Here is a 23843-nt window from a genome sequence, read left to right on the forward strand (position 1 = left end):
GCATGACAAGGTAACAGAAAGATCCAGTATCAAACAAAAATCCAAGAGCTGGAATACTGAAGAGGGGCAGAAATGACAAAATAAGCCACAAGAACAAAGCAGAGACAGAATGCAGGCAGAGGAAAATCAAGGGACAGAAAACAGCAGTACAAGGGAGCATATTGGCAAGAGGGAAGGTGAATAATAAACACTGGAGAAGAACAGAGAGTAAAGCAAACCACAAATCACAGGTAAAAGAATAACATAAATCTAACAGATGAAAATTCAAATGTATAACTACAAAGTGCAAAAAAAAAACTAAATGCATAGAAATGAATTTATGTGAAAAAAACTTTTTGAACAATATAAAATACAGAGGACTGAACAAAATATACAGATAAACTGATAAATGAACAAGAAAATAATCAAAATTCAAACACAGACGAAAATCAAAACCCAGACAGATAGCGAGTTTTACAGCAACTATTCTCTTAACACAGAAGGGCTGAAAAAATATACCTTATATGCTGTTAATATAACTTCTTAATTGATGTTTTTAAAGAGAATTTATAAAATCAGAACCACCACTTAAAAAAAGAGATTGCAAATTGGAAATCAAGTCAAACAAAGTTCTGAGAGCATCACCATGAATACAATTTCTAGTTGTTGTTTTGCTGCAGATCTGTTTTATGTATGTGGAAAAGACCCACGCATGTTTAGAAACAGCCACTCTAAACCTTTGAATTTTTTCTCAACTGTATATCTATGTTTGACATTAACATATCTACATATGAAATAAAGCTTTTTTGAAAAATACAACTTAAACATGAACTTGCTCACTGCACACACTTGGAACTTCATGCTATGAGGTCAATGCATTTGTGGAAATGACAATGCAGGAAATAAGGAATAATATCCAACAGAGACATGAAGGATACAGATATGAGGTTACAGAATGTCCCAATCTGTTACTAAAATGCCATTAAGGTAGTGCAGGCATTTGAGTGTGCATAGTGTCTAGGCATGCGAGAGAGTTTATGACAGTCTCATCACACATGGTTAATCATGTAGAACAATGAGAACAGAGGCATGAAAAAGAGGGTGGAGAATTGTGTTCTGGCCTTGAAAATCTGATATTGCTTTGGATGCTTTTTTTGTTTGTTTAAAAACAACGCACACATCACGTAGCCTGTAGCCAGCTCTTAAATGTATTAGCCTCCATGGATGGATCACTTGGCAAAGTGCATTATGCATGCTTTTGTGAATTCCTGCAACCTTCTCCGCATGTCCTTGAAACAGACAAAACCACCATTTTGCCCTTTGCAAGGGTTTATACATACTGTGTGTCTTGGCAGTTTGGTAGCTTGCCAATATGAAGAAAATTTTTCAGAGGAAACAGATGAATGGCAGTCAATATGTGGCTGACTGTAGAAGAATAAGAGCAATCTCAGTGCCCAATGATTTATCCTCACATTTTGAGAAGCATTGGGTCCCAGCAACTGAGCAGAAAAAAATGTAAATTGGCTTCAAAATATTATAGGTGTGAGAAATAGGCAATGTCTAAAAAAAAAAAAAGTTTAGTCTTATCTTTCCTAAGTTAGCTGACACATGCCAATTTTGAACTAGCTAGCATATACACTTAAAAGTTATCCTGAAGCCAGCTACACTAGAATATAGCTAATCAATCACAATATGAATGAAATTATGTGGAAAAGCACCTCCTGCCCACTGAGGTGATTGAAACATGTGATGCCGTGGGTCCTTTTTTCCACAAATTCCCAGGGAACATTTGAAATACCAAGAGATTTAAAATACAAACCTAGTAGACTCTACCAGAATCTTGAAAATGAGTCACCTCTGGGTCTTTATCAGGAACGTCATGAAAAAAATAAAATATTAATACAGACACAGACACCAAATTAATTATTTGGTGTCAATTATTCTCTCATTCCATTTCAATGGGAAACCTGTAGATAAGCTGAAGGCAATAGAGTACCCATGTCAGTGGTCGATTGTTCAGAGGAACAGTTAAAGATCCTGCTCTCTGTATTCTCCAACCTTGTGACTACGTGCTAATCTAATGTAAAAAAAAAAATGGGCTGCACAAAGCCAATGGATTCAGATTATGCTAAAGCAATGAAAGATTAACTTATTCTCAGGTATTTTACACATCTTTACAAGTGGCGACAACTGTTCTGTATTGTCACTGTCAAAAGCCGATATTTTATAGAGCACATCTTAAATACTCAGCTTAAAATAAAACAAAACAAACAAAAAAAAACTTGTTGAACTTATTAGTCAAACTGTATAATGCTTAAATATGTGTCATACTGAAATTATGCACTGCTAATATTCATGCTTTCTTAGGCTCTGCAGGTTAGATTCTCCTGATAAGCAGACAATAAAAGTAATTCTTTTTGACAGCTGTCAAATTCTGGTACAGTCAGCTAAGCAGACCAGACTGACCGTTTCATAAACACATACGTAAAGCGTGCAAGCTTCTACTAAGCATAAAAGCTCTGACCTTAACATTTCCCACACACCAGCAAAGGATGAGAGACTTTGGAGCACTAATAAAATATTCACGATTTTATAACTCTAGGAGTCTACCTCATTCTAATTCAAAAGGAAGATGTCACAAGACCAGTTAGGTTGTCATTGAATATTTTATTTGCAAATGAAAGAGTAATAACTCAGAAGTCGTAAAAATATACATTTTTTTTTACTCGTGATATTTACAAGGATTGTTTTCATCAAATGAACAAAGCAAAAAAAAAAAATCCCTTATTATTTTAGAAAACTAAAATGAAAATGCACATCAGAAAACAGATGAGAGTAAAGTAAACAAAAGTGTTTTACATTTCCCTTTAGTCGAGCCATGCTGAGCCTGTCTGCCCCTGACACTGAAACAACGCAGTCAAGAGGAAACAGCCGACCACACAGAATCAACACACACCGGTGATGAGCATAGCACACTGAAAAGTGCAAAGTACATGGATAAACATTTGGAAAAAAAAGCCCCAAAAAACAAACAAACAAAAGTAGACAAAAGTAAAGCTTCAAAAATCAATTAGTGTCGATATATTTACAATTTTTGATTATTTTTTTTTTGATTACTTTTAGTTGATTACAGTTATGTTACATCAAAGCAAAGCATTCCCGTTCATCTGCTCAATCTTATGACATGCAGGTACCTCTTACAATCTCTCTTCGACTTCCTGGAGGTTGAACCGAGCCTCGTTCATCTCCACTCTTAAAAAGCAATAATACATCACATTCTCTTATACTGACAGACAAGGCCAAACCACAGATTGCCCTGCTCAATAGCTTTAATCAGAAATAAAACGCGACTAATAGAACATAAAACACTGTAGCTACACGAGATTCATTCTCCCATCACATACCGCAGGATAACCATTAACCATTAAACTGCACCTTTGAGTGTTGGTAACAAGACAATGTGCGGTGCTGCTGACTGATAATATTGCACGTGGAGCCGACGCGCTGAGCTGTGGGGCGTGTTAAGACTTTTTCCCTCCTGCGCACACTAAACTGACAAAAAGCGACTTAGAATTCATTTGTTGGAAAAAGAGCGAGTTTGTTGGGTCACAAAGAAGTGTGCAGCGCGAGGGCTCATAAACTGGGGAATCTGCCACCTGAGACTTGCCGACGTTGGAAAGCAAATCAAAAAAGCTTGGAGGAATTTAAAGCTGGAAGACTTGATTCCCATCCTCCACCATCACTGCTACTTTCATCTGTGGAGGAGGGAATTTCAATGACAAGAGCCCACAACCCTGGCTCAGAACCAATCCTGTTATAACTCTCTTGTTTCCCGGTACCACTCTTGTAAATTCCCAAGCTGGGGGGAAAAAATCTTTCAGCATATGCCATCGAGATCTTTAAGATGCATAGCAGTGTCTGGTTTAGCGAGTGCTTCCAAGTGTGTGTGTGTGTGTGCGTGTGTGTGTGTGTGCGTGTGCGTGTGTGTGCGTGTGTGTTTTCTTACTGTATCTTTTTTTTTTTTTATGTAAGTGTGTGCACATGTCCTCTGAGTGATGCCACGTCCCATTCTGTGCTGCATTTAGTATCCGGGCTCCATCAGTCAGCCGTAATACCTCCAGACATTCGATCCATCAAATTGATTCTGAAGAAGCAGAAATAACAGGGAATGCTTGTCTGGGCTTTTGTTTGTGCAAAGGGTGTCAGTTTCTGTGAGGTGTGCTTGCGTGTGCACACAACTGCATTGTCATATGCATCTCGCATACGATATGTGCACCTGTTGATGTGTACGTATATACAACTTGTAACTATGTGTGTCTGTTTGGTGAGATGCCACCGAGACAACCTGGGCAAAGTGCATTCTGCACAGAGGCAGCAGGAGCGTACCAGTCCCCTCCAGAGCTGAGGAGAGTTATGAATTATGAACGCTCTTTGTCTCGAGACGCCGCCCCCACAAGCAAAAACATGACTGCTGCCTGTGAAGCAAAGTTCAGTAGGCATATGAAACTAAGCAAAAACTAAAATCAACACTGCCAGTCTTCAGTCATGTACATTTAAACAGAGGTTCCCTTGCTTGACTGCATCCTTCGCCCTCATTGAATGGGTAACATGAGAGTGTGTGGGTGTGGCCCAAGGGCAAATACTGAATTTACATGCATACACCCACGCATACACGTTCACACACAATTACAAGTGTATTCGCAGACATGCCAGTACGCACGTTCAAAACTGCTCTATTACAAACATAGAGTAGCCTCCTTGGTCGAACACGACACTCTGCTTTTAGTGAAATACAAAAAAATAAAATAATAAAAAAATCCCTATTACCTCTGTGGTTAAGTCATGTGTGAAATCCAATGTGTGAAATCAAACAACACATCTTTTCCTGGCAGATGTTGCAGATTTAGACTTGAAATATGACCAAATTTGCTCTAATGATGCAGAGCCATGCATGATGGGAGTTCTAGGCTGTCAAATAGCACAATAGGACACAGTGGCTTTAATAGCTACCCTGGTAAAAAAAGAAAATAAAAAGAAAAATGTAGAAATACAGGACAAAGATAAACATAGCTTTGTTTTATTTTTTATTTTTTTCACAATTCTGGTTGTTTGAAATGTTTGAATTATTTACCTGACTACAGATGTGAGCAAGATAAGACTAGACATTTTCCAAAGGTTGAAATCACAATGGTATTTGTGTGTGATCACTAAAAGGTTGCACACTTTGTGTACTGAAAGTTCACCTTTCAGAATTCAAGTTTAATTGTATGTTGAAAGGACTAGCGGATTATGTCTGGATGGAAATAATTTTTCAAATGTAGCAAAATAAATTGTTACAATTATATTTGGATTTGTGCAGCAATGAAAACAATCTCGTTTGTGAACACCTTCTACATGTACCTGCCAAAGTTATTGAGAATAAATGCACGAGAAATTAGTAAAAAAAATATATATTTATATAGAATATTTATATATGTTGTTAATATGTTAAGGTCAATGTTCCTTTTTTATAACAAGATGACATTTTATTTCAATAATTAAATTGTACCTTCAAAGCAAAGTTTAACTGTCACTGACTCATGTCATGTTTGAACACAATGGTGGTCTGGAAAACGTGTCTAAGTGTCTATAGATGTAGTTTTTTTCTATAGTTTGTTTTTCAGAAACAGAAAATATATGGTAAGTTGGAAGTGGTCATATAAAATGTTTGTTTCACTTTTAGGGTCACTGACAATATCATTGTCATTTGTAACTTCAGGAAAAAAAAGGCAGTTTGACTTCACTTTGGATTTCTCACTTGGCATTATTTTGTGAGGAAACATTTTCCTGACATACCCTAATTTTTAAGTTGAACTGACATCATGTGCGTATAAGCTATCTGTATGTACAATATAAAACAAGACTGATTACAGAATGTACAGTAAATAGTCTTGTGGCATGGGATTGCTTTCTCACCACTCACTCTGCTTGGTGCTTCTTCGGCTGCATCCGTTTCTGGAACAGTTCTTGTGACATCGAGTGCTTCCTGCTGGTGACCCTCAGAGTTTCATGTGAACAGAGACTTAACCGCTGGTACACTGAAGATAAGGACCAAGGGAGAGGGGTGGTGAGGGGTTTAGAAAAGAGAAACGAAAACATCTAAAGGGAGAGGGATTGCAAAGGCACACTAGATAGGCTACTTGCCCTTTTTTCAGCTACTTTCAGTCAAACTGCACTTTGTCTCTCAGAGGATACAACAAATAGGTTTCTTGCTGACAACAAGCATTAACCAAGCAAGTGATTGGGCGAAACAACAATCAAGTGCCACACTGCTGTTACGGATCCAAGGAGAGTGTTGGATTTATCTGAAGTCACACTCCTTGTTCCCCATCTTTATACAAGCTAAAGTAAAATTTGAAAGTCATGTGCCTTAGTTTGATATTGTACCCTGAAGGAGGCTGACAATAATGGACTCCACCATCTTTGTAAATCACACATTCATCTCAACGAATTTTGGCTTCAGTTCAGAAATGTAGCAGGTAAACAAAAAGAAAATAATAAGAAAAAAATACCAATCATAACCCATCCTGGGGCATTGGTGGCACTTCTTAAAATGAGGGACTGGACACATGGCTGCCTTTGACATTTTGTAACCCGCACAGGAAAACGAGACAAAAGGAAACAGAGACAAAACCAAACAAAGATCCTAGCTGTTCTAATAGATGCTTACCTCTATGTTTAAAGAATCGCTATAGGCCTAATAAATGCTACTAAAGTACTTAGGAGAATATTTGGTAGCAGTACAGGAGTTTAACAATGTAGACGTGGGAGGAACGATAACAAGTCCATTGATTTGACTGTCAATGCTACATCCTTGCTCCTGAAGTCCCTTCCGCCCCGTATGCCGTATGAACAGTGAAGCAGATGAGGCGTTCACGAGCCAGCTGAGTCAGTCTGTGGTTTCTCACGGGTTCCTCTGCGAGAGCACAAAAGACCGAAAGCAACGAGGCGGATGATGCACACGCTGCGCACCGTGTCTGTCCACATGGATGGGCAAAATCGGCCAGGCCCATGGGGGGAGGCAAAGCGGTTTGTGGTTTTAGAGCAAGTAGTTGGAAGCAGCCAGACAGAGGTGAAGAGTGATATGAATCAGAGAATCACCCCCTCCTCCCTGGTCTCCAACTTTACAAAAACAAAAAACACCCAGCTTCCCAGACAGTCTCCCACTTTTCCCCTCTTTTCCGCCCTACTTATATTCATCTTGTTTAACTGATGGCGAATGTAAGTATGTTTTTAGTTTCCTTTTCTCACTCCGACTGCATGCCTAAGCCTTTGATTTGATAAATAAATAAAGCTCTTCAAGGGGGCGCCTTCCACCTCAATGCACATGGTGCTTCTCTGTGCCATCTGAAGCAAAAAGAAGAAATGCAGCAAAAAAGTTCTACCTTCAGCCATGGGATCGTTTTGCATCTCAAGTTTCAGCTTTTTTGTTTGTTTTTTATTTTTTGAATCAGTAGGGGCAAGCATGTCTTATATTTTACCCTTTAAGTTATGCATTCATTAAAAGTACTTTTGGAATTATAGTATTGATTTTTTTTAATTACATCCTTTAAACTAGTTGCATTTCTTTGTTTATGGAAGAGTCTCAGTCTTTGGGAGAGAGGGTTATGGGGCCTCAGGGAGGGGTCGGAGTCTTACATGGCTGCAGGAAAGGGCGTGGCTTTCAGTCCTACACAGTCTGAAAGGCCTTGGTCTGGGCTGGGACCATGAGAGTTGGGGGTGTGGGTCCAGACATGTTCCTGGAGTTGAATTTTGGAGTGACAGGGGGCTCAGGGGTTTTGGGGGGCACCACTGTGGTGTAAGCAGGAGGGGACTGGGGGAAGCCTGGAGGCTGTCCATTTTCCTTGAGAGCTGCCACTGCAGGTGGACGTGGGCGGTGGCCACGTTGGGTGCTGTTGTGCACCATTGATTGGGTGGAGGAGGCGCCGGAGCGTGAACTGCCAGAGCGGGACGAGGACAGCGAGTTTGGCTTCACCAGTTTGGCCTTGGGAGCCTCAGCGTCTTCCCTGTATGTTGGGAAACACAGCGCATAAGGACAACAATATTTATTTGATATAAAACAAGCAACTCTGGAAACAGAGAAGAGAACCCTAACACAATAACAGCACAGCAGAGTGTCCCTGCATTACACTATTCCAAGGTCTAAAGCACTGGGGACTTGTAGTTTGCCAGAGTTTCATGTGATTCATGAGATACCCCCTAGCCGTAGAGTTTTCTGAAGCAAATTTGCATGGAATAATGAATTCTGCTAGAATCACTGGTTCCCCAGATGCAACTGTTGAAGAAAAAAAAAGGCACTGAAAATACAATGAAAACCATCCTAAATAAATCAACTTCTACTTGAGTTCTAATATGACATGATAAAAGTCTCAGAAAAATGGTACCTGGCTGCCCTGATGTTATTAAGAATAACTGACTCAAAGCAATAATTCTTGTTTTTGTTTCAATTTCAAAAGCAACCTATTATAAGAAAGAGTGTTAAACATACAGGAAGTTTGTGAAAAAGTTCTTGGTCTATACACAAAGTCCAATGATGCTTGTGAACATACAGAGTCAGAAATGCACATTTTAGGCAGGGATATAATTCTAATGCAGCCAAAATTATTATTATTATTAACAAGAAAATGGAATGGATAACATTTTAAGCTTTATCCATTACAAATTCATACAAAAATATCCACACAGCTCCATGCAGAGAACAAGGTTCACGTGCATAGTGTAAACAGTTCCAGAAAACTAAAAAAGTATTTTTTTTTCCAAGCAAAAATGAAAATAAGTGGCAAATTCAAGCTTGAGACTATACTACATTCTTTCATAAATAGGTGTAAAGATTTCTGCATTAGGACAAAATTTCCAGCTGATGTTGACAGAAGCATAAGACCTATAAGCTAGGCAATGCGGTGGCATGGTGATCCTGAGCATGAAGAGCTGTTTCACACTATAATAGTATTTATTTTAAAACATTTTGTGTCCCGAATTTTAGTGAGTTATATTTTTAAATGGTAAAAACGATAAAAAAAGAGAGACGGACGACAAGAATATGACTGAACCTGATCTCATTTGGGGTCTCCTCCTCTTCGTACTTCTTTTTTTCTTTCTTCCAGAAGACGAGCCAGATGATTATTATGACAATGAGGACACCCAGGGATATTCCCACCACTACTCCCGCTACCGTCCCAACATCCCTCACATCTGTAGATGAAAAAAAGAAGAAAGCGATTAGAGATATATTCTGCTTTTCTCTCTGGTAAAATACTATTCCATTTTCCCTGTTAGTCTTCAATTTATTAATAATCATTTTACATGCACGTTCACCAGAAAAAGACTCGCTTCTTTCTTTTGAGTCCCTCCATCCATATTTAATTTAAGGACATTAATTTACCACCAAAGACTAAAAAACATTTATGCTGAGCTGATAGATCTGTCGTTTTTTTTTCTCCCCCCTCCCCATACATGACCCTGTCAGGAGACTCTTGAGGAATGCATCATTTTGACAGTGAAACGTGGCATTTAAAACAGAGAGGCCATCGCCACGGGTTTACTGCATTCGATGGGAGGGTAAAGGGGAGTAGAGGCAGGGTGAAGAATAAATGTATTTGCAGCTGTAGTTTTAAAACAATAACCATCAATCAGTGTGGCAGTTTGGTGTGAGGTGAAGACTGCGAGGTCAAGTTCCCCTCCACAACTCACGCTGCATCGTGACCTCAATGGTGCAGTTTTCCTCTCCCACGTCGTTGCTTGCTGTGCACCTGTAGACACCTGTGCTGTCCATGGTAAGATTCCTCAGGGTGACAATCTCTGGGTTCTTCAGATCTGCCCCAAAAAGCATAAGATGTCATTTATGAAAAAAGGGGCCTATTCAACTAGAAAGAGCAAATAGGAGTGGAATCGGGGGAGGGGGGGTGTTTTCCAGTGGAGGTCCATCACAGTCAGGAGGATCTGAGGAGAGAAGCTGGAGTGTGTCTGACAGGGTGACTGAGACCCAGAGCCCTATGGGATATTTAGTCATCTGCACCACTGACAACCATGTGGTATTAGCTTTCACTAGACCCATAAATAATGGCTGCTGATGCTGTGTGTTATTGTCCCATGAAAAGTAATTATACTGAACAGGTGGTGCTTGGTTGATGCCACTAACTAGAGGGTTTTTGGCCGGACATGTACCACTATTACAGTAAAAAAAAAACTAATAGTGGTACTTTATTTATCCATCGTTTGGTTTGTTGATTGGAATATAGAAAAAAAAGCTGAAAAACCTTTCAGTGTATTGGATTTGATCTGTATTTTTCCCACTTCAGCTTCACTCCCAGAAAATGCACACACTGCTTTAATGTGTGTGCTCGCAACTGTGATTCACTTGAGGCGGCTTGACATTTCAAATTCACTAAACCCGGTTTCAGCACAAATTCTCGTAATAATGCAAGTAATTCTGACTGAATAAAACCACAAATCACAATGTTGTGCCATTGGATTTCCTGAATAAGAATAAATAGAACTCATTTTCATGGTTTTAGGCTTATTGGTTGTGTGTGGGCAAAGAATCAGAACAATCCAAGCATATTAACTGATTGAAGTATCAGTGGATGAAACTGGGAAAAAAATAAACGCATGTTCCCTTGAGCCAAATGTTGTAACTTTTAATAATTATTGTGAAGCTGCTAAAGGATCTACAATGGGAGAATGAGGTTTGCCTCGGTAGATTTAGGTGCCGGTGTTTTACAGATGTTTAAGATAATAGAGGAGGCAGGTTTACAGTGGTGTCCTTTGCAGAAATCTCTCTGGGACTAATGCAGCAATAAAAAAGAAAGAAAAAGTCATTAATATAAAAATGAATTATCATAGCATTTCTGCGAAGAGGAACTGAATCGTGAATCAGCACATCATCTCAGTGTAGTGTTATCTCTTTCTCTTTTTTTAAAAGTCTTTCTAAAGCAGTATTATTTCTTACCTATCAGTGCCAAGTTTGGAAGCTTGCCCAAACTCTTCCCTTTGTCAAGCACTCGCTCCCACTTGTAGCTAATGGGGTCTGAACCATCGCTGGATTTACAGCTCAGCTTGACATCCTTGCCCTCCAAGAGTTTTCCATCCATCCGGCACCTTGGCTTGGAGGGCTTTTCTGTGAGAAACCAAAAAACAAAAAAAAATGTGCCACAGAGAAAACAGAATTATTTCTCTTTTAATGTTAAAAATAGCAGATACAGTTTTCAAAAGATTGCACACTTCTTAGAATACTAAGGTTTTTGTTTAAAAAACAGGCAGGCAGGCAGCTTCCCCATTTAGGGGAAGCTGCCTGCTTACATGAGCCAGGGTAGTTTTGCTCCACAACCAGGATATCTCAAGAGGGAATCCCAGTTGTGTTATTGACTATTTGATCAAGACATCATGTAACATTAAAGCAGACAGGGCACATTGCTGAAACAGGCCCCTGTGTTTTTATGACCTTCAACAATTTGTCATCTGAAAGTGCAAAACTGATAGAATGTTGAGAATGGTGGAAAACTTGCAACCCTCAGCACCCAACAGCGGCAAAGGGCAGGTAGACACAGCTCCAGGAGCAGTGGAGAAAGTGCTGAAGCCCGCAGTTTTCTCCATCTGCTTAAGACATGGCGCTTCAACTGAACTGAATTCAAATCGAGTTCATCAAGGACAACTCAGTAAACAATGTTACATGTGAGAAACAAAGCAACCGTTGTTTTGTGGAAAGGTTTTCTAGACACAGGCTAATTTGTAAACCCAGTCCTTGGCTGGACCGCTATTAAAAGACCACAAAATTATAAATTCCTGTCACACACACACACGCACAACCCTACACTGAATTTGTGTGATTGTAAATAAGAAAAACATGAAAATGTACAGTAGAGAAAGCTAATTCTCCACAACAAAGTTTGGTAGTAGTTTGATCTAGCTAAATGGAAAAGTAATTACAGTCTGCTGCCTCTTATTAGGGTTTTTGCAGATATCTACATGATGGCAACATCTGCATACATCTCAACATTGGGTAAGTATATAACTGTCCAGTAAGTCGTTGTGTATGTATAAACAGAAATGAGTTCACGGTTCTTCAAAATGGTAAAAAGAGGAAAAAATACCCCTTAAGTGAAGCACATAATGTCAGACAATCACTGCAAGAAAACAACTTGCTTAAATGTCTCCATAACTACAGTCAGAGAAATTTTTAATAAATGCAGCTGGATGAGGACTTTGGTCACCGTGCCCTCACACCTAGCGACCAAGATGATTAAAGAGGTTAATTGTGACATCTGAGGTTCATCATCACTTTTTGAAGATGTTTTAGATTACAATAAGGCAAATACCAGTAACAATGGTGGGTACTATTACAGTAGGTATTTTAAAACATAAGATGTAGTCTTTTTAAAGTTAGTTGGCCATTTTCTGTTTGCTTTCTGCAAACTGGTGACACAATAAAAAAATGGCTTTCTGCAGGGAATGGACAAACGGGGCCCCAGACCAGGCCAGAATGCGTGTAGTACCATTTTTTCCACAGGTCAATAGTTTTGGTCATAGTCTGCCACAGCTGGAGGCACAGAGCAGTATAGCTGCAGCCCTGCTGAGATCTGTACAGCTGCTCTGCTTAGATTCTTGCTGTGAGGCACGACTTCACTATAAAAAGAAAATGGAGCACAGTTGTCTCCCTCTCTAGTGACATAATTTTAGATGATTGGTCGACTAAATTTATATATCCGTTTTGTGTTTTGTGCAACTGTCAAATTAGCCATGTGAAGTTGCATGTGCTTGCTTGTGAGCAAAGTTGGAGAATAAGTAACTCTGACATGGCAACATAATTCGAGAGTATGTCAGAAGCAGAATGGCATTGGCTCACACGCTCTGTGAGCAATATAACGAGAGCGGGTGATTGCAGAGCACTGAGCATCTGTCAGCTCTGTCATGGTGAGTAAGACTAAACCGCAGAAGAAGTCCCATAAAAAAAAAGTTTATCAAATTTGCACCATCAATCCATATCTCTTCTAAAGCCCAAAATCTGCACATGAAAATGCCAACATTCGATCGAGCAGACAGTAAACTCCTTGGCATGAGTGACCAAGTTTGCATATGATGCTATATGCACTGGCAAGCAAACAAATGCGACCACTGACATTTACTGTTTCATGCCAAGCCAGTTGTAAGTCATTATCCGAACGCGGGGGAGCAGGAGCAGGATCTTAGACGGTTGTCCCTCTTGGAAGCAAAAGTGTCGACGCAGAGCTGAAGGCAATTTGTGAAAATTGAGGCTCTAAGTCACCACAATATCTTCATGGAAGTGAGAGGAGAGTGAGAGCGAGAGGATTAACAGATTGCTCCATTAGAAAACCAATAACGTCTGGTTGAACTAATCTCCTGTGATGTTTTATTAATTCGCCTGCTCTTCTGACACTTTTCTGACACAGAACAATCTTGCTCCTCCCACCAGACTTTGTGTCAGACTCATGTGGCAGAGCTCCTCCTCTTTTGATGTTCTTAAAACACCATGAGGTACATCTGCTGTCCAGGCATTATAGATTACGTTTAAAAAATAAATAAAAAATATATATATATACAGAGAGAGAGAGAGAGAGAGAGAGAGAGAGAGACAGAGAGAGTGTAAATTTAATTTACACAAAGTATCGCAAACTGAGAAAAATCCATGTTATAGTTCTGTGAAAATACATTTGCCCTCTTCAGCTTTTTTTTTTGTCATACTTAAATCCATAAGATCATCAATTTTTAATATTGGATAAAGATGTTGTGACATTAAAAATGTGGTTTATGCTCAAAAACTCTCCATTAAGGATGAGTTCTGCATAAAGAGTGGGGGAAAATAACTCCACAAGAAATTATTACCATTATTATAGTTGCTGCCAAAGAATGTCAAAAATCAGCTTCAGGATTTACGGGACAGTCACTATTTTACACAGGTCGGTTTCCATAACTTTTTTCTTATACAAAGAATATAGTGGAAACACAGAGAAACATTTCGGGAGCAAATGCCTTTTCAGATTGTTGTTTCATTTGTCTAACAGGGGATGTTAAGTATTTTTGAATTCACTAGCATATCTGTCTGTGTTACTCGGTCCCTGAATTCATCTTCCCGAGCCCATTTCTATGTCCTTCAATGTTTTTCCGTCTCACCTCATCAAGAAACCATTCCAAACGGACCCAAACAGCATAAGGAAAATCAAATCACACCGTCTGCATCAAATTGAATCATTAGATCAGTGAGCATGATGGAGGAAATGTGCCAGGCTAATGATCTTCTGATTAGGCCTACATGTGTATGTGTTTGATAGTCTTTGTGTGTGTTTTCAGTCCAAATGAGTTCCGTCATAACCTGATGGCATGTCTGAGGATCTGAGTGTGAATTCTTCTGAGTGGATTTGTCATCTGCATTTATTTATTTGTTTGTATGCTCACTATGAGAGTATCTCTGAAAACCCTTACCCAGAACAATGAGGTTGACCTGGCTCCAGTGGTACTTTCCCCCAGTCTTGACTTTACAGTAGTACTCCCCGGAGTCGGTCAGCAGCAGGTCACTGATCAGCAGGGAGGCATCGCCGCCCAGGTACTCCCCGGCGAAGGACAAGCGGCTGGCGTCACTGCCAACGGCCTCGTTAGTGTAGACCTGTCCTCCGAAGAAAGTAATAATCTGGATGTGGGAAAGAAGATGTAATTGTGTTATTTCAACTGTGTGTTAACTTTATGTTTTCTCTCAGTTTTTTTCTACTTCTCTCCATAGAGGCTACATCTGGTCTGGCATTCCATGCGACTGTGATGCTTTCCTGGAGGGGGCAATAGGCTGAGATAATGCTGCCAACAACTAGACATTCTTCCTCTCCTACTATTAACTTTTTAAATTTCATTAACATAGAAAGTATTCCTACATCAGCTCTTCTGTTTCTTTTTGTGTGTCTGCTCTGTCTCCTCAAGCCCCCGTTAGTCGGGGCAGATGGCCACTTGTACTGAGCCAATTTTTCCTCTCCACTGTTTCCACATGGATGAGGGACTGCAGTGAAGTCAACGACACAATGGAAGACTTTGTCTACTTTCATGAAATGCTTAACCATGAGTAGTGAGTGCAATCTGCTGAGTTTCCTTAGAAAACCTTTTTAAACTATTCAAATAATAAACTGAATTGTTTTATAACTAGCTTCAACTGAAATGTAAGTGTAGATGAATTGAAATAACTTTTTATGTAAATTGAGTGTAGATGGTGTTGTGGATTGACTATGTAAGTTACAGGAATTTATTTAAAATTCTACTAAATTTGACTGTGAAATGCTTATTTCTGATTTGTCTGAAACAAGCTTCAAATGTGTTATGCAAAGACTAAAATCAGATCTGCCCTGCTCCTTTCTAAAAAGTCGTTTTCCTAATTTTAAAAAATAAAACAGATTTTTGTTTAATCTTGCATTTACGTTTGAAATACCTGTTATTTTATCATTCCAAACGTTGCTCCAATTCATGCTACTTAGAAGTACATTTGCCCTAGTAGACTTTTATGTCTCACAAGGAACATCCTCAATCTGCTTAACTGGTAGGCAGACAGGAACATTAAAACTTTCATAAGTCCAAAGGTCGTACGTGAATGACTGGTACATAAGCATAGTGTTACCTCACTGTCTACTCACAATGCTGGAAAATTCACCGTTCCAGTACTTACAGTATGAGTAGCAATGCTAGCGATTATTTTATAATTAACCCCTGGGATATATAGAATATTTCACAGATGAACGCATTTGCTGTGATGCTACAGTGCATTCAGCTGATTATCTATGAGGACTACTATCTTCTTATGGTCTTTGTACAAGCAAAGCTGTCAAACTGACCATACAAAAAGACAGAAAAATCTATTTGGTTTGCTGATAAAAGATTAAAGTACCCACTGTGGCACAGATTAGGTGTTGGCACAGAATTAAAAACCACACAGAAGCACAGTGCACTGCATAATGCAACGCTGTATTTTCAGATGACAAAACATTGCAGTTGGCTTGTAATAATATTAAAGCTTTAGTTTATTTTACTATACAGTCAAAAGTTGTTAAAAATAAATAAATATGATGGATAATTCCACTGTAAGCATGGTCATTTATTTTCAAAGTTTTTTTTTTCTCAGCTTAGAATACACGTGTTCCTCTCCTTTTTCTCTTACGCTCTATCCACATGCACAAACACAAACAAACGCAGCTGTCACAGTGGCCTATTACTCAGGGCAAGTGAGAGCCTGCAGATGGGGGCCTGCTAAATGCCGGTGCCACAGCACATCAGTGCCCAAAGAAATGGGGGCACCTGCTGGGACCACAGGTGACCACTGGCCACTTACACATGTATATATCTAGACTTCACACGCAGCAGATTTTGAGGACACCTTCCATAAATGCAACAAGACGTACATTACAGTGCAAACGTGAACAGCCTTGGCACCATGAAAAGAATATTTTACAGATATTTGCCTATGGGCACGTTTTTTTTTATGAACTGTGGGCATTTATTACTCATACATATGTGAGCGCAGGCTGCGCCATATGACTATGTGTATTTATGCCTCTGGTTATGTCTGGGTGTATACTGCAAACACTTATGGGACAGAGACGTGGAAAGTACTCATGAGTGTGAGGAATTGTGGGAAAATTGAGCAAAATGACCACAGGCTGTGGATAAAGTTTCCAATTAAAATGAGGTGGTTTGTTTATTCAGCACGAACTGAAATACATGATGAGATATCCCCCCAAACTCCTTAATGTATTCTTCAGGTTTAATTAAAACAAATGTGAAATCAACAAATAGCATTTTAATCTTGCATTGCCAATTATACCTCCAAAAGAACAAAAATGAGACCATCATTTTTTTTTTGGTTTCGCTTTTGTGTTTCATTTATTGAACATTTTATTCCATGTGTCTGGCTACGATTCACAATTGTTTTAAGAGTCCTTCTTTCAGTGGAGGTCAATAAATCTACATATAATTTTGTTTACTTGAAATTACAAGAAATTCTTGAATGTTATAATGGCAATACATATTTTTACTATTGCTGACAAAAGTATAAACAATTTTCAACATGCCATATTTTAATAAAATCAGATGAAACATTTATCAGCTTTTTACAGTTTGTCTTTTTTCCCATCAGAAACAAACTTGAATGACAATAAATGCAAATCTTCCAGAGGCATGACTACTTCAGTGTTCACAGTCATTAATGCATGCATCTCTTCTATTGCTAAATAGTGGCTAAATGTTGACAAATGCCCAGTCCTTCCTCCCAAATATTGCCTTTCAGCAGAAAAAAAAGAATGATTCATTCATTCAGCTGCACACGTGGTGTCATAACCACATCTTTGGATGTTTGATTTTAATTAATGGTGCCTTCATTGTTTTCATCCTTTTAAATATTCATTGCAATATGGCAGCCTATTTCTGAGATCATTAAAATGTAACATTTGATGTTTTTCTTTTTTTAAACACATGCTCCTTTTTTCTGCTCCAGATTCCAGTTTTCCACTCTGCAGTATTGTAGTTTTGTAGTTTTGTTGTTGTAGTGTGTCTTTTTCACTGTAGTTAAACAAACAAATACCACAAAAGTTGTAAAAATGTTATAAAAATGTTATAAAAAGTAATAAAAACAAGTTGTTAAGGCACTACATTAACTTAATTTGATTTGAAAGGTGGGAAGTTTCAAACTGAAAAATCATAAAACTGAGGAAAGCCAAAAATATACACAAAAAGCAGAAACTTTTCTTTGATTTACCATTTAATCAGCCAATAATTTTCCAAATACAGTTGAAAGAGACTGATCATGAGTAAATCAGCTCAACCTGATTATCTGAGAAGTAAGCTTTCATTATGTAATGGAATACATATATTTTTAAATAAATATATTCATATTTAAATATATAACGTTGTTGAAATAATATATAGTTTCCCATTAATTTTAGCTGTTTCCCACAATTTCTATTTACTTTTTCCAATGTGAAAAATTCTTAAAAGTGTGCAGCATAACATTAAGGTTGATGTTAAAGGCTGTGAATAAATTCAGCAAAATCTCCCTGCCACTTTGCAGGAAGAAAACTGCAATGCCAACATAAACAATTTTAGGACCAAATCAATTTAATTTAATTTGATCAAGTGAAACACCTCATTGTATGGCAATTCTATTTCATGTGTTCCATTCTAAATAGCAAAAAGTCATTTCTAGACTAATTTACTTTGCACCGTCACAATTTGTGTATAATTTTAGAATGAAATAACCTTTGTGCCAACAAAAAACATCAGAAAATGTTTACACTAGTTCTCATTTAAGGACAATTAAAGATCCCTCTTTGAGAAAATATGTTTTTTTTGTTGTTGTCCATCATCTAGAAAATATATTTTTCTATTTACTGTGGAGTTGCTAAAAGCTAATAAGTACATCTATTAAACTAAACAAAACATAAACTTTAACCAACAGTTCTTATTTCTTTGCTTGAGTCATTACTATCAAAAATGTTGAACTAGTTGTCAAAATCTGTCAATTTTAAGAAATTCTTCATCAGTCTATTGTCAAAATGTTTCCCAAATTGAACAGTTTCACTCAAGTGAATCTCAGCTTCCACGTGATTTTTTTTACAGTTGTGCACAGTAAAATTTAAAGCACATGTATTCTGTATAATTTAGTGTATTTGTTGAGTTCAGTAAGCAGTACAGTTTCAAATGGCTGTGCATGTAGCCTGTAGTGCTTTTAATAACATTTTCAGGTAGTATTGCTAACATCAAATTTTTTTCATTGGAAAATTCTTCCAGACTGTACTGTAAAAATGAAAACATGGGAAAGTCATTGGACTGTCCTGTTCATAAACATGGTGGTCAGGACTTTTCATTTTGAAATCACTGACAGATCCAGCCATGGACACAGAAACCTGAGTCCAAAGGGCACACCACACCACCTTCAGCAGGGTTTCGTGTGAAAGAACATGCGTTCAAAGATAGATAAAAACAAATAAGATAAATAAGTTAAAGATGTTGACACTGATAATGAAGTTCAGGAACAATAAAAAACAAGTACATTTCATGTACATCACAGGTGTTGTATCATGTTTTTGACAGTGTCATACCAGTCTTATGTACCTTCACATAAGGTGTTGCCATTTTTTTAACCATCCACTAAGATGCAGTAGCAAGAGAAAGCCATACAGAATACAGACTAAGAAATCTTACCACTTTCTGCTTTGAGTTAGGTTTCTGCAGCAACCACTCAATGTCAAGAGGGCTGGAAGCTGGAAACTGGTGGTGGCACGGTAAAGTGGCATTGTCCCCAACAACCTTCTTCATCTCTGTCTGGGCACCCACTGACAGCAGACCGAACAGAACTGTGGAAGAGAGAAGGAATGAAGAGGTGAAAAAAAACCAACAAGCAGTGTCAGATCAGAACAGTGGGCTAACCCTAGAGAGGCAGGTTGTTTCATCAAAGAAACCACAGAGATAGAAAAATTCAATCAAAGAGGCAAACAGAGATTTGTTAGAGGACCTAAATAGATTACATGATGAGAAGCAATATGCTTTTCACATTTTTATAGAGGACAATAAATGGCCCAAAAAATGTATTTACAGGAGATTAGTATCAGCATAAGTGGTTCAACAAATGTAATAGAAACATTTCATCATTAGCTGAAGTTTTGAGTAGCATGTGGTCTGGCATTCTGCCATCGCATACACATATTCCTACTAAGAACTAATATCAAGGTGGAGCCAGTTGGAAGATTCAACCAGATCTGGCCACAATTTTAGGAAGCATTTACACAAAAAGCACAACACCTCACACACATATGCGCAAACCCTCCACATTATTCAAAGTTAAAGTCTCCGTTACAGTGAATTTGAAGAGTGTGTGCACGTGATTGTGACTTCAGGCACTGACCAGAGAGAGAGGACTTATGGAGGATATCCAAGGCTAATTTACTGGCGCATACTGGACAGCCTCCTGGGCTTCAGCAGAATTAACCAAAGGCGTCACTGGGGTTAGCTGGAACCTGAAATTATGGATTGTGTGTGTGTTACTGTGCGATACTCAACATCCAGAAGGGGTAATGCATTTGTGAGGTATTTGCCTCCCTCCAACGTGTACAATAGAGTGCACAATACTGCAGAGCCCAGCTATTCTTAAACGCACAATTGTGATGTCTATTTTTGGATACATGACATTACACTTAGCAGCCTATCTTTTAGTTACATACCAAATCACCCATCAGCTTAGGTAGTTCTGAAAATAAAATATATCAAAATTTCACATCATCATCCTCGCTGGGATTGAAATGTGAACCAGGTAATAGGTAAACATCATACATGGGATTCATAAGATGTTTTTTGAGATGTCTACATCTACTGTGTGACTCAGTCTGGACATACTGACAGTGAAAATGCCTTTGTATGCAGTAGACATAATTATGGGCTGTCAAATGTTCCTCAGAAGGCCAGCCCTCACTGGGCCCCTGTCCACTTGTTTACTGGTCCAACCCCACAGGAGCCAACACCCTGCCCCATAAGTGATCTCTGGGCCAATGAAAATGTCAGCACTGCACTTTGAAACCAATGAGTCAGTGCTGATGAAGGACACAGTGGAAAAGAACAGCCTAAAAGAGACCATCTTCTCTTGTCTGCACAGTTGTCAACAGTTTCTAAAGTTTTGTTCAAATTCTGTCTTAACTTTGTAAGTTAATAGTTAACCACTTTAATCAAAATTATAAATTGTTTCTTTGCTTTGCATGAAACAAAAAACAAATGTTTCATTTTAGATTAACTCTGACTGGTGACCTGATTTGGCCTATTTTCAGCTTGACTTGTCCTGGCTAATGGCTGACCAGTCATAAACTAAAATAAAAAAAATAAATTTTTTTAGATTCCCATACCCAAACTACATCATGTCATACTGGTGACAACTCATTTCAGTGTTGTTGCTGCAATGGGGATAAAAAATAATAGCTATTTTCAGTTTTAGTAGAATGAGTGAGAATAAGTGCAAAACCTGAAAGAACTTCATGAAAATGAAACTGTGTTTTCTGATGAGGTATGTATGTTGTTCATTAAGGCTGCAGTCATGGATAGACCTCTGTCACAAAACTGCAATTAGTACTGGGACTTTTCATTTAAGTAGTGAAGAAGAGAATTGACTAAGAGGACTTTAGTCAATATCAAGAAAGGTGAATATACAAAAAACCTGATCTGTTTCATTGGTTTGATTCTTCACTTTCTGTCTGTTAAAGCACATGCTAGATTTAGAAATGTTGGCAACTTTTTTGGGAATCTCCAGGTTAAAGATCTAGGACCTCTTTGAAATACACACAGAGATTGAGCTATATGGTTAATGCCAATTGGCTTACAAAATGCTATAAGTTGAAAAATGGCTAAAAAGTTTCTAATTGGTGGAATAAAAGTTTGAACACATGCTAAAAATGCTTCTCAGTCTATTTTGTAACACAAGAGTGATGTAATAAATTACTGTGGTTCTTCTTTTGCCTTGATCCACCTGTTCTTAGCAGTTCAAGCATTAGTAAGCAAAAAAATAAAAAATAAAATATGGGCCAACCCCACTCCTGAGCCTGAAGGTATTCCCGTTTATGACTTTTTAATGTCGCATTTGCAGGGTCATTCATCTTGTGGGCTCCCCGCCGATATTGGTTTGGATGTCAGAAAAAGAGAGAGAAAGCTTTTCAGTGATAAGAACTCTGGGGAGTGAGAATACCCAGACCATGTGTGTAAGCGCAGCTGGTTGGACCTAATGGTGCAAGTTAATGTTTGGTGGTGGCACAGGGGTCTGCTGGGAAACCTTTACCCACAATCTCCCTGCAGCGCTTTACGCAAGCCTCTGCAATCAGTGGCCCTGTACCAATTAGCAGCCTGGGGCTTAGCTCACTGCTGAGTAGGTGGGCTCATCTTACCTTATTTCTCATGTTCTGCTGCCTAAGCTGTTGATTATGTGCACTCAAGTGTTTACATGACCCAGGAAAGTTGAAAATATTCATCCAGTGTTCCTTCACAATCTGATCAGGAGCCTTGGCAGGTGAATAATGACTGCACATCCTTGGGTGGTGTAAAATGAATGGTATTGTGCTGATATTGGGAATAAAATGAAAAAAACTATTTGTTTTCAGGTAAAGGTGCTTTGGTATGATGAAGAGGATAACGTAGCACCTCTTAAAAAAAGGCTGGCTTGATGCAAGTTTGAGACTGTATTTGAATTGGCCCCATTCTCAATGTGCACAGCTGGGCTGGCTGGACTGTGAGACCCCACCATGTGTGTAAACATCAGTAGTGTAAACCAACAGAAAACATTTCTGCGAAATGCTTTGCATACGTGCTGTAAAAAATGTGCATGGGCTTTATGACCTTGGCTTTCAATTTGCAGCAAAGTAACTGGGAGACAATAAAAAACTGGAACTGTTTTAACAGCCGCTAGGAAAATATCCTCGTCACAGTTGCATGTATGCATTCATGCATTTTTATGGGATTCCACATGGAGTTGAGAGAGGCCATCAAAATGAATGTGGCCATCTTGAAGGGGAGATAATGTGGAGAGGCCTCGCGATAGGGTATTGGTGCCACATCCCAGCCCAAATCCTACATCCCACTTTCTCTCTCATTGTGTCTTTCTTTCTCCCCGCTTTTGGATAAGCTTTGTGCTTTATGGAAAGTTTCAATCTTTCCCCTCAGAAAGAAAGGAAAGCAGCGTATCATAATTAACAAAAGTGGGAGCGGACATCAGAGGTTTTAGAAAGAGAGAGGGTGTGAGGGGGGAAAGATAGACACATTTGACAAAGCGAGAGAGAGAGAGTGAGAAGCTTGGGTGAAATATGGAGGAACCAATTTCTATGAAAAGGCCCTAGGGGGAGTTGTGCTCCAGTAAATCCGCCTTACAGAACCCTGCAATCTCATTATAGTGTAGCCAGCGAGACGGACAGACAGACAAACAAGACAGGCCTGGATCTTTCACACTGCCCCAAAGTCAAGCCTCATATCCCCCCAGTCAGCACATCAGCCTGGCTGGGGCCTTTGCCTTGTCCAAAGCTTTATGACCTCTGGTACTCAAACACAGCAGATCAGAAAGGGAGAATGAAAGGACAGAGAAAAATGGGCTAAGGGAGAGGAGGGAGGAATGGTGCATTGCCTTATTTTGAGCTCTTATGCTAGGCTAAGTCACTGGTGTGGAGGAAGGATTATAGAATCACAAAGGTGGTTTTAGACACAGGAAGCTGAAAGCACAAAAATAAAAATAATAATAACAAAAAAAGGTTTGAGATATCCTAGATCAGAATTTTCTCTATGGACGCATAATACATATAGGACAAAGTATACATCCTGCTATGCATGATGCATGAATAATGGGAACATGCTCTACATTGCAAGGACAAATCAAGAACTGTCCAGGAAAAGTTCAGATACAAATAATTTTCTGCAACAACTAGTGTCTCAGTACACATACCTACAGTAGTTTCAGGCCAACATTGTGATGCTTAAGTGACACCCGGAGTCTCACTGCAACGTGCAAAACAATTATCTCCAATTTCTGCCAGAACAGCTCATTTTCTGTAATTACCAGGCTGCTCAGGGAATGGATCCTAACACAAAGAAGCAAGGGGACAGAGTTTGAGCTGGATGCATGCAACCAGAAATAATTCACATGGCACATGCAAATGCAATCCATCCATTCTTACTGCTGACAACAAGCACAATTTTTTTTTTTAGCTGACTTGGGGACATGCTGAGAGGAGCATAGGGCATGAAGCAGCAGTGAAATAACTCAGAGCTCAGCGTGTTGTTTCACAGCCTTTGTTTTACTTTATTTATCTACTGTTGTGAGGCCCAGA

General features: G+C 38.8%; 1 protein-coding gene across 1 annotated transcript in view; it reads right to left on the reverse strand.

The window, feature by feature from the left end:
- Nucleotides 1-2626: 2626 nt before the first annotated feature.
- Nucleotides 2627-23843, reverse strand: part of clmpb (CXADR like membrane protein b) — a 75974-nt gene continuing 54757 nt past the window's right edge. The window contains exons 2-7 of the mRNA XM_008425954.3: nt 19201-19352; nt 14455-14659; nt 10967-11134; nt 9709-9831; nt 9069-9210; nt 2627-8024 (exon numbers count right to left, since the gene is read on the reverse strand). Coding sequence (XP_008424176.1) covers nt 7688-8024; nt 9069-9210; nt 9709-9831; nt 10967-11134; nt 14455-14659; nt 19201-19352 — 1127 coding nt within the window. The 3' untranslated portion in view covers nt 2627-7687. The remainder of the gene's footprint in view (nt 8025-9068; nt 9211-9708; nt 9832-10966; nt 11135-14454; nt 14660-19200; nt 19353-23843) is intronic.

The sequence above is a fragment of the Poecilia reticulata genome, chromosome 13 (assembly GCF_904066995.2).
Source record: "Poecilia reticulata chromosome 13, P_reticulata-male-v2, whole genome shotgun sequence".
Classification (NCBI taxonomy): Eukaryota; Metazoa; Chordata; class Actinopteri; order Cyprinodontiformes; family Poeciliidae; genus Poecilia; species Poecilia reticulata.